This window comes from Falco punctatus, assembly GCF_963210335.1.
Source record: "Falco punctatus genome assembly, chromosome: 5".
Taxonomy (NCBI): Eukaryota; Metazoa; Chordata; class Aves; order Falconiformes; family Falconidae; genus Falco; species Falco punctatus.
Genome location: NC_137584.1, coordinates 23009037 through 23021288, shown reverse-complemented (window position 1 = coordinate 23021288; position 12252 = coordinate 23009037). Strand labels below are relative to the sequence as shown.

Here is a 12252-nt window from a genome sequence, read left to right as displayed (position 1 = left end):
CAAAATGTAAGGCTGCAAGCATCATCCTGTATAATTATCCTATGATTTTAAGAGTGGAGAAAATGACCAGTGAGTTTTTGCACTAGAGGCTGATTGGACAAAGTTTATTTTTGTCTAGAACTTATTTTATCTATCCATTTCAGAGATCTGAGGCTATCAGATTTACCAACTGTGAAACGGCTAATATTTCATGACTAAATCGTTCCCATATTATTCTTGTGGCTGTCTCGGATCCACATCCATTTATGAGGATTATTTTCCTTATAAATATTCTCGTGGTGAGATTCAGCTCCAAATGCCTACTCTGTAGCCTATGTAGGTAGTTGTCTAAGCTCCCTCTATATTTATTAGAGATCTTGTCAATGGAAGGAGCTGTTCTAACCATTCATCTGACCAAGTTTGATTTCTGTTTTTCGATGTAATTGACTCAATTTCACCTTCTTCATTGGAGCTAATGGAAGTTTAGACACCTTGCTCACTTGAAGACGCCTCTACTGAAGAAACATAAATCTGAATCTGTATGTCAGCTCTTTACTTTCTTTGTGACCAGCCTTTTTATTTTTCTTCTTTCATGTTCCCAATTTTATGAAGGGCTGCACCTCACTCCTCTCTTTGTGTTTAAAGAAGATACGAGCATTGCAGAATAGCTCCTGAGTTCTGCTGCCCAGTTATGGGCTTTTAGTGAAATAAGATTGAGTCTAGCTGTGGAAGTTTAGTAAAGCAGAGACACAAATTTCCTGCTGGCAATATCTATTAAACACTTAGAAGCGGGAAGAAATCTTTTATTTTCAAAAGAGCATGATTTAGCATTCATTTAGCTTCTAACCTTTCTAAGCAGGTGTCAGGTCCCAGAGATGGTTTGGTATTTCATTGTCTCTCCGTGGATAGCCCTTAATGTTAAATGACTTAAATGTGCTCTGCAGCTTAAGTATGTTTTCCTGTGCACTGTGAAAATCATCCCTTCCATTCATTTGGCATTGGTACTCTGCCAATGCACGTCAGTAGCAGCTATACCATGTTTTGATATTTTACTGTAAGCACAGCAGTAGGAGTACTGTACAAGTGGAAGTACTGCGTTGTGCAGCGTAGGCTGTTTTTGAAATAGGGGGAACAGGGCCTTGGAGGCAAGATATGGACAGGACTCCACCTTTGCTAATCAGCGCTAGGAAAAAGCAATTAGCTTATTGGCTTGAAAACTTGTACTATCTCCAATGTCTGTTTTGCACTGAGCTGATGAAAAGAATGTGATGTACCAAAGATACTGCCTGCTGAGAAGTATACCCTCTTTCCCTTTTGAAAAATCATGCTATACAATATAAATGGAAGTCAGCTTTATCATCACATTGCTGCCTTTTCTATTTAAATCAATAGTTTACAGTATCAATCAGGTATGGATTGCATGAATAGAATTCATTGCTAATTGCTACCGTGGACATGCTAGCTATTTTGCCTGAAAACTGGGATGAAAATGTACTTAATTTGTATGTACTCCAGTTTCATCTCATATTCCTGCTCTTTGCTTAGAAAGTCTTCTGTATGAAAATAACAGTAAATGGTGCTAAATCAAGCCAATTCATTAAATAAATGTAATGGAGGAAAATTAGATTCCACCTGACCAGGTTTACTTAATTAAAAATCATTCCAAGAACCTGTGAAGTCTTCTGAACAATAACAGGAAATTTTTATTTTTCTCCTGCCCTTGGAGTACATAGAGTAGAAGAAATCTTATGGCAGAGACTGAATACTCCAGTTGTTTCAGTCGCAGCAAAGGTTTCGTTCCATTATAACTGCAGTAATTGCATATATTGAAGTCTAGCAGGGAAGTGCTGCACACTGTATTTATCTTTATATGGGAAACTTTACATTGCCTGCCTAGGCAGTGTCAGCTCATATCATTCTTTGTGAAATGTAATGATGGAATTGGGGCATGTGGATCATGATTTGTGCGTTCAATATACCATAAACTTTTCCAGTTTCAGCTAGTGAAGTAGGTCTGATTTTATTTAGCAGTTCACACGGGACACGTGCTTGGGTGACAAATTACATTGTTTTCAGTTAGCGTAGATCAACTTGTAAGAAAATAAACACATCCACCCACAATTTACATTGTTAGCTCAACACTGAGTATTACGAAGTAGTGCTATTTTATGCTGGATGAAATACCTAATTCATTTGCTTTATCTGCATTAGTTTCAGAACAGCATTTTTACAGTGATTTCTGCTGCAAGTCACAATATGTACACGCACTTCTCAGAAACAAGTCCCACTTTTTTGGTTTGAATTTTTTCTTTTAAATCCCATTGCCTGAGTAGATATTATTTCACTGCTATAAGAAGACTAGGGTTTTTTCCTGTTCTTTTTCTTGGGTTTTAAGGGTTTGCATCGGGATACTTTAGTCAGTAGAATGCCATAGGACAGCTGTTTTCAAACACATTTTTGCTGTGGCAGGATGTATAGCCACAGCACGTGCACAGTGACAGCAGTCTGGGTAATTCAAGTATTACATGTTTCTGGGGGATGATCCAGATTGCATGGTGGCTGCCTCAAGTCTGTGCGCTGTCCAAGAGCGGTCACTGCATAGCTAGGGACTCCATTTATGCATAATCTGTTTTTGGTGGGGATTTTATAGGCTCCTACAAGGAAAAAAATTCTTTTGTCTCTCAGGCTCTGGAAGGAAAAATGCTGAGATAAGTTTTTCTTTCTGCTGTAGTTTATGATAAAGCTTGGCATGATAAAAGCTTGAGACCACATATATTGGAAGTGTTAGGTAGTGCATTGTGTTCACTATCTTGGGTTTTGGAAAGCAATTCTCTCTAGTATATTTATCACATTTTGGGTTGGTTTTCTCCCATGTTCACTTACAACACAAGCATGTTCTTAGTTCTCAGGAAGCTTATCTCATTTAAACAGTTATAAAACTCAGCACACTTTCCTCCTGCCTTCCAGTAGAAGCTGTATATCCAGGAGTTCACTGGTAAATACTTTCCCAGTAATTTTTAGAATCGGTTACTGTGTTAAAAGTTCAGGATTTCTGTGGCCTAAACCATTAGCCTAGAATCTTGTATCTGTTGATTTTTTGCAATCGGGGAAACAATTTTTTTAATTTTTTTTAAGATGAAGTAGGTTGAAAATGGTGCTAGCACTTTCTAATAAAGTACCTAGTTTGGCCAGCTACCTTTTTCCAGGCACTGGTAATAAATACATTCAATTCCTATAAAAGCCAAGTGAGTTCATGTGTACACATACTAGGGTAAGTTGTTCAGCCACCATTAGCCTATCATGCTTTTCCAAGAGGGCACAGCTGCTGCATCCCTTTGCCATCCCACTTGTGAGATAATGGGAAGGCCAGTCTGCGGGTCACACGTGCTGTCTCGGTGAGCTAATTTGGAACTGGTGGACTGCTCCTAACAACAGGGCTTGTTTCCCAAATGTGCTTACATCACCGTCTTGCATGACAGAATACTACCCTTGAAGGGGTTTTTTTCAGCCATGTATGTCTGAGAATTAGCCTTACAGCTTGGTAATGCAATAGCAATCCTACCTGATATTGTGACCGTATTCTATCAGACCTAACTACTCTATTAGTTCTGGCTATAGATTTACAAGTGAATCTCCAAGTGTAACTCCTCAAAGTTACTAAATATGTCTTTGTTAAGAACATGGAATTTCCAAAGGTATGGCAAAGCACATCAAATGTGAAATTCTGAATTCTGGTCCCAGTGCAAGTTGGGATGGCCATTTCAGTTTTTCCCTCCACAGGCAGCAGACTTTACCCCCTTTCTATTATTCTACTGTAACTATAAATCTTTTACTTGGTTTAAGAAAGTTTTTTGCATCATTTTGCTAAAATTATTGGCTTAATTCTCTGTAAAGAACTCTTGCTTTTGTCTGATTTTAAAATGTAGAATATAAACCTAAACTAAAGACAATTACTTGAAATTTCTTGGTCTTTCTGGTGCCACCCATGTCACTGGTATGTCTTCCTGCTCTCTTTTAAGATAGGACTTGACCAGTGAAGCCTTACTTTATACTGTTTCTGGTGTCAGCAAGAATACTTGCAGCTCTCTTTTTTTAAAAAAAAAAAAAAAAAAAAAAAAAGGTAATTTTTGGAAAAAAAAAATGAACACTAGGATAGACAAAATTAGGTCTATTTTTTATGATCAAGAAAGGACATCTTTCTAAAATGTTATAATCTAAAAAGCATTCTGCAGATTTCTAATAATGTTCTTATGTACAACCTCAGAACAAATGCTTATACTTAAGATACAAGCATCTGAAAGCAGGGGTTTGTTTAAAGCTATTGTAAAAATCCTATTTAATTCTGGTATATCTGTCTTAGTAAAGTAAATCAGCTTCTAATAGTGTCCAAGACTTTCATCTTTAGATCCTATTTTAAATCCTTACAAAATTATGGAGAGGAAAAACTTTAATGTAATGCTAAGTGTTCTATTTTTGCTTTAACAAAATAATATATATAAATAAAATTTGATGTTGGTGATAATGTGATATTTGGTGCCAGGTTTGTTTTTGATCTTTTGGGCTTTTTTAATATTAAATTAGTGTTAAAGATTATTTTTTCACTGTTTTAATTTCAGATTTGGATTCTCTAACAGGGCATGCATTTCCAGGTAAAGTGGACAGCTAGATTAGATTGTTATTTGTTTGTTTTATACCGAGTTTATTGAGTTTTCTGGGGGTGGTGTTGTGTGTGTTAAATTTTAATTGGTGTGTTTCTGACAGCATTTTGTTACATGTCAAAATTGTACTGTTATTTCTTTTTGAAATTTCAGATAAATGAAGAAGAGGTAGCTATTATGTGCACTAGTCTAAAGAATAAAATTGAAAATTGCTTTAAATGTTAACTATAGTATCTTAATATTAAACAAACCAAGGTGGAAGAAGCATTAATTCAAAATACAAAATCCTAGTGAAATGTTTTTGAGTTAATTCAAACTTGCATCTCGCTTTGTAAAGAAGAAAAAATTTCCACCTGGTAATGTTTAAGGAAAGCTGAGATTCAAATACTACAAGACTGAGTTTCCAGTTCTCTTAACCAGAAATGTATAGGAAACAAGTTTTGAACAGTAAGAATATAATTTTATAATTTTCAGTAGAGAATGAAGAAAGGATAACAGAATTATGTCAAGTCTCTGGATTCTACTGTACACATCCATTTTTAATGCTGTGTGAACATTACCTTTGGAAATAGTCCACTTAAAATTTTAGAATCTTACAACTATGATTTCTTAACAATTCATTTTGAGTTGGGAGTTTTTTAGCAGAAATACAAAAGCAGAGAATTTGATGCTCAGTGATCGTGTGAACTTCTGTGTTACTCGGGTAAAAATTTTAGCACAGGAGGAATATAAATGAGCACTCTGTGAGATAAGGTAAATTTCCTCTGCTGCAAATGTGCAGGTATTTCCTGTACTCAAAATTCTCTTGAATAATTTGTCAAATGAAGAAGTTGTAAAAGCTAAGGCATGATTTTTGTATCCCAAAGAGATTTAGTCAAAATTTGTGATGTTATCTATCATTAGAACAATGTTAGTCTTTATTATATAATTGGCTTCTAATGTGTCTATTGCATAATACACTATTCTGCCTTCAGTTTTTAAGCTACCATTCTTTAAAAATTATGGGACAGTAGATTTGTTTGAGGTTTTCAAGTATTCCTGCATTGTGAGCATTATGTATGCTATAAGAATCCCAGTAGAACAAATGATCAAAAAAGATTAGAAGTTCATTATCATGACGTTTGTGTGCAGTGTGGAGCAGGTCCGGGTACAGTCTGTCAGAGCTATTTGTACTCAAATACAGCAGCAGACCAAGTGATGTCTGTTTGAGAAGTCAGAAAACTGTAAGTGCAGATTTTGCCATTTTCGTCCCAGATGAGGAGATTCTTATTCTGGGTAGTCTGGTTTGGTTTGAGTAAGGATTCTTGTGGTATAATTTACTGATTAATAGGGCCATCTTGTAAATATGATCTTCACAATTTCTGTCAAAAGTATGCATGTATCAGTAAGATAAACATTGAGACAAGCAGTATCAGGGTATCTTTTTTTTTTTTCCCCTCTCCTTTTTAAAAATTGAGTCGTCTTTTGTTTTTACATGAATATTTTGTGTCACTAGATAGTGCAATCATGGTGTGTCCCATTCTTACTTTGAAATATGACAATTTTAACATAATGATAATGACTGCTACTGACAACACTGCCTTATATTAATATGTATGCTTCAAAACTGTGGTAAAGAGAAATCATCCTTATTCTGCATGGAAAATGTTCTGAATTGCAGGAGAGGTGAATTATATGCCTGTGTTACCTTCCAGGTGTAGCTGTGCAAAACTCCGTCAAATGGCCGTTATTTAGCACAGATAGATTCAAAGATATTTCTAACTCACTGTCAAAGGGATGTAGGAGAATAGTATAGGTAGCTGAGAAGAATAAAAGCCTGGAAACATGGATTTGATTTAAATAGATCTTTATCTGGAGACTCACAGTATGGACATGCCACTGTGCAGCTCACAGAAATTGATAGAGGAACCATTTCTCACTTAGGATTTATTTGACAGAGTTGAGACATACTCTTTTCACACAAAGCTGTAAAAGCAGCAGAATTTCCTGTCTTGTCTTCAGTTTTACTTGCATATAATAATTAAGTCATGACAGTATTCTGCTAAAATAGTGTAGATCGTATAGTTACAGATGTAGCTAAATTAAACACCAAAAGGGATGCTTATATATCAAGTTATACTGGAAAACACAGAACTCTAGATCCATCCTGATACCTATGTGTAAATATGATGACTCTAGTTAGACTAAAGCATGTTAACTTTCCGGAAACAGAAAAGATCAAGATGTTACTTATGCTTCGTCAATAACAATTAGTTAATTAGACGAGATACATCCAGATGATCCTAGTGTATTAACAGGTAATTTGTATCTCACACCAAACAGACACAAAACAAACTCAATTGAGATCTCTATCTCACCTTGGGGAAAGCACTCCCTTTGAGCTAATCCAACAAGGTTCATTAACAAGATCTCTGAGGGTATGGTGACCCAATAGTTTTTCATTTGACCCTCAGCCAGCTGCAGAGCATGAAATGGCTGCTTTCCAAAAATCACATAGCCGTGTTAGTGCAGTGCTGAGCGGTTGCTAATGCCAGGCCCTTAGCTGGACAGACAGATCAAACCTGGTTCTGCACTGACCTAATCACACAGTTCCCAGGTCAGAGGTAGTTTGCATCCAGATGGCTTCAAGTTCATGTGAGCTTACCTTAGGAAATGATTGCTTTGTGAATTTCCGGCTAAGAAAAATTATTTTCCCTATAACCATTGGCCACTGCATCAGCTCCCCCTGTGTTTTCTGTAGATGTGGGCACTGCTACTTCAGAGACAGATCAGAATATAAACAACACCAAAGTATCTGTCTGGGTTTTTTATGTGAAAGGAAAAAGAAATTCTTTATAACCCTTGCAGTTGATCAGTTGAAACCCTAAAGTATGAGATTTGATTATAGTCATTGTCTTAATGCAGAGCTGCAAGTGTTATGGGCATGTTGAGAACTTCCAGAAGCTGGATTAAAGCATCTCTTTTACAATGATATCTAATCTCGTCCTAAAGCTCCAAGCAATGGCGAGTCCACCAGCTCCCCTGGTAAGCCGTTCCAATATTTAATTACCCTTAGTGCTAGGAAATTGCAATGTTGTGGAAAGGTTGAATTTGTCTAATTTCAGCTGCCAGTCTTCCTTTTGCTATGCCTTTGTCAGTAAGACTGAAAACTCTCCCTTTTCCAGATTTGTTTTCTGAACAAGTGTCTATGAAAAACTGATTATTTGCAGTGACCTGTTGAAAAATATGCACACAGAGGCTTGTGCACCTTTTCTGGCTGTGCAACCTGGCTTAATGAAGTTACTGCCTTGATCTGCAAAACTTGCATCTTCTGTATCTTTAGATTATCACAATTTTAACATCCCTATGACTACTGAATATTTATATATAGTAGTCAAGGTACCTTTCAGCTTTTGTTCTGGTAAATTGGATGTGTTGTACTCTTTAAGGCTTACACTGTAAGACTGGTTTTCTGACAGCTGTCCTAAGAACTTTCTCCATTTTTTCAAAACCTATGAGAACTATAGAGGATATATTAATGTAGAAATTTTGCAGATGCTGTATATAGAAGCAAAGTAATTTCTTATTTGTACATAACACCTTCTTTCTCATTCTCCCGTTTTTAGGCATTTAGCTACAGTTCAGAACCAACACATCAGGTTGCAGTGATTGTATCAAGCAATTCAAGTGGTGATCCAAAAAAATTAGCTGATAGGATAGGAACTAATGGGTTTCCCCTAGTTTGGTGTGGCTAATGTGAGATTAGAGGTGGGAGTGCCTATCTTGTCAGCACATGAGCAGATTGGAAGCAGCTAGATTTCATTACCTGGGTGGGCACCTAGTTGTGGGTGATCCTTACTCCAAACAGGAAGGAGGATTAGGCAGCATGTGTCTCTAGGGAGCGGGATGAAAAAAAAAAAAAAAAAAGGATAGAGACTTCAAAGCATTTAAGGATATTAAATTTCCTCCTAACTCTCAGGAGTGTGCCAAACAGAAAATGTGGTGCAGTCAGTCCCTGTAACCAAAGGCTTTTTCTCAGTGCTTTTAACCAAGCTACGCTTACTTAGATAATTACATTCCTTCATAATCCCACCCATGCCTTCGTGGGACAACCTTGAGAGATCTGGGTTCCAGGATTATGTTTTCCTATCTGACAGATAAGTATGCTGCAAAACTGGCCAGACTAAAATGAATTTAAATCCATTCTTGGGTCTTTGCCTCACAGAAAAGAATCTCCCATGCTGTAAGTCTAAACCCTTTGTTCCCAGATGTTCCTAGTCTTCTGTTTGCTTTAAAACACATTTTGGTAGCAAACTAGCTTGTTCAAACTGTTACAATAGCTTGTTCAAAGCAATTATTTGCTTTCCTCGTAACGTTTTTTCCTGGGTAGTGAGGGAGAGATGGATTTTTAGACTCTAGTTCTTACCTCAAGGATAAGTTATATATATTGTATTACAGTCTTTGGATAGATGCATAAAACTATAGTGAATATAAAGGCCAAACTGAGAGATCCTTGACTCCCGGGGGAGTGTCCTTAGGAGTGGACTACTTGCTCAAGTTATATCTGTAGCTGCATAGCTCTTGCAGTCCTTGCATTCCTTTTCTGTGCAAAAGCCCAGAGATGTAGAATAACTTTATCCCAGCTCCCCTTGTAGACAGAGGCAGTAATAGTTGTTGTTAGAGTAACTTAAAAAAAAAAAAGTGTGTGTGTTTCAGTTCTGTTACTTTTGCATACTCTGCTGTGAACTCGTGTCCTTGGGACTGCAAAGGCACCAAGGCACTTACTGCTACACTGAGTTATGCCCCATTCAAACACGTCCCTCAAACTACTTCCCTATACCTAATAGCTTGTATTAACTCACTTAGAAGATTAAGAATGTACATTTAACACACAGGAGCTCCCGGGAGAGGGTACTTAACAGTTGTCTGGTTTGCTTTCCAATGGCTGTGAAGCATGCCTGTGAATTCCTGTTCTGGATCACAGCTATTAATTAGCTGCCACCTGAGCTAGGAATCAAAAACAGATAATCCAAATGCACCTTCTGCCTCTCTGTTGAATTTTCTTTTATTTTTTCTTTAGCACGGAGTGTTTTCTCCTTTTCTTACAAGCACCTGAAAATATCCAAACTCTTCAGTAAGATCCACAAACTTTGGTTTTCACTGTGTTAATGATGAATACCGGTTTGTTGTGATTCATCTAAATTGGCTTGAGGTTTTATGAAATACTTCAGGGACAAAGTTGTGGCTGGTTATTTATTCTAATGGTTCTTCATTGTAGGCAATATAATGCTAGATTTTAACTTCAAAATGTGTCGGTTGTTTCTGAAAGTCATTTAACAGTCTAGGGAAAAGACTGTTGTCTTGTGGGTAGAGCTAAGACAGTGCTAAGTGGAATGAGAATCCGCAGGTCTTTGTATAATAGCTCAAGCTATGGTAGGAATTTGGCACCTGCAGTCCTGTGGAAAGTCTTTAGAGAAAGAGGGTCTCAAATGCTCATCAAATGTGAACACAAAATATCCATTTTAATTTCTGGATGTATCTGATCACAACGTAGTTGGTTGGTGACCTGCTCATTTTCCAGAAGAAATAACACATTGTGTGTGTAATAAGCATAATTTCACCGGTTAGTTAATACCCTACTGACCTGTGCACTTTCCTATTCAGACCTGCTAGTTTGTAAAAGTTAAATGGACATTTCATTCACTACACCAGTACTGGGGCTTTGTGGCTGAAATAAAATTTTATCTGCTCAGCCACATTATTTGCAGTTACTGTAGCATTGAGTCAGGAGTGCAGAAAGTCTTGTCTTCATCCTTTTTCTCTGCCTTTTTCAAAGCATGTTTAAGATTGGATACAATATTAATGAAGAATGCATGTTTTAGAACAAATAATGCTGTGTGGAATTTAGTCCAAGAATATAAACAATGGAACATCAATGCTATTTGATTATTGTTGACAGGTCTTTAAAGAACAAATCTGGGAAACTATAATTTCACAGATGCTTTTGGCTAGCTATCCTCTTGACTTTGTCCAGGGAAATGCTTGCCCAGTGAACTCAGGCTAAATGATTTTTTTTTTCCTAAACTACTGAACTTTGGTGACATTAGGCTGAATACAAGCTTGATTTTAAAAAAAAAAAAAAGCAACAAAAAAAAAAGCAACCACAGACTAAAACAAAACATACAATGAAAGCCATCAAACTGGAAGGGGGTGGAGTATGATGAGCAAGTAAACAAAAAAGGTCATCACAGCTGAGCTCCCGTTTTGCTTTGTTCTGTAAAATCCAGTGGATACAATCACAAAATAAGTTAGCTTTCTTTGATCTATTACGCTTCATCTAGTATAGGTTTTATCTGGCCTCATAACTTTTTTTAGCTCTGTCAATTTCTTAGTTTCATGTTTGTCCCTTGACTTTTTTTGTCTCGAGTAAAAACTGTGAGGACAAAGCTTACATGTACACTGTACTTCTGTTGCCTTTAGAGTCTTGATTAGGATTAATTGTGCATAGTCCTGCTGTTCAAAATATCAGACTGCCAGATGAACCTGCAATTAAAAAAAGTTCCAAATTGATTGAAATTTATTTTGTGCAAATTTTTTATTTCTGAGCTTTTTTGGGCTCCTGGTCAAAAATAGCTCATGAATTTCCCATCTGGGTTGCTTTAGAGCCTGTCTCTTAAGGGTGATTGAGCAATGAGGATTGCACCTCGCTGAGCAAACCTTTCCTGGGGTCGGGATGCAGAATGGCATGTGCATTGGGGAAGCTGAGCTGGGGCATGCACAGCATAGTGGTGTAGCCCTGCCCCAGAGTGCAGATTTAGTCATGGAGTAACAAAGATGGTAAAACAGACAAAAATGAATAATCGTGCAGGAATTTGACAGTCGTGTGAATTTCATTCCTGTATTTCATTATTTACTTCTGTATCCTCAATTTCACCTGTTTATTTTCAACTTAAATATATGCCAAAAAAAGAAAAATAAAAGGGATATGAACGCTTCTTGAAAATTAAGTCATTTCAGCATTAGAAGGATCTATATGCACCTTGTTTGAAATCAGGGCTTTCACAGAGACGTATGATACTGGTGCCACATGGGTTTCTTTTATAATTTAGGATTACTTGGTCTCATTTCTTTGGTTCTTCACTATGATACATAGTTGACAAGAATGGTATAAATAGCCGTGGGTGTAGAGGTACAGGTACTGCTAGTCATTTCTTAGCTATACATTTCTTAGTATAACGAGTTATAAAACTTTGAGTTCTGCACAAATCTTGATCATGTTTGGTATCAAGTTAAGGATTATTTTTTAGTTATGCTTTTAATTTTTTTGATATTTTATTAATTATTGGTTTTAAGCGCTCTGAGGTGTTTCACGTTAAGGGTACAGAATGAATCAGAGTAATTATATACCTTATTCATTACCACCAAACAGAAGTAAAAGGAAATAAAAATTTTAAAAAAATATATATTTGGACTCTACTAAATACTGCAGAACTACATGATGTATCTCTGATTTGCAAGTACATGATTTCATGCGTTGATTCTTTCTTAATTAAACAATTTTTTTTAGAAAAATCTGAAACATAATTATTTGAGAGCTGCAAGTGCAACAGTAATTATTATATTGGGTTTGTCAAAT

General features: G+C 36.5%; 1 protein-coding gene across 1 annotated transcript in view; it reads left to right on the top strand.

Annotated features, from left to right (window-relative positions):
• DLGAP2 (DLG associated protein 2) overlaps positions 1-12252 on the top strand; it is a 501923-nt gene that overhangs the window by 319060 nt on the left and 170611 nt on the right. The window contains exon 4 of the mRNA XM_080387773.1: positions 4596-4628. Within this exon, the coding sequence (XP_080243899.1) occupies positions 4596-4628 (33 nt within the window). The remainder of the gene's footprint in view (positions 1-4595; positions 4629-12252) is intronic.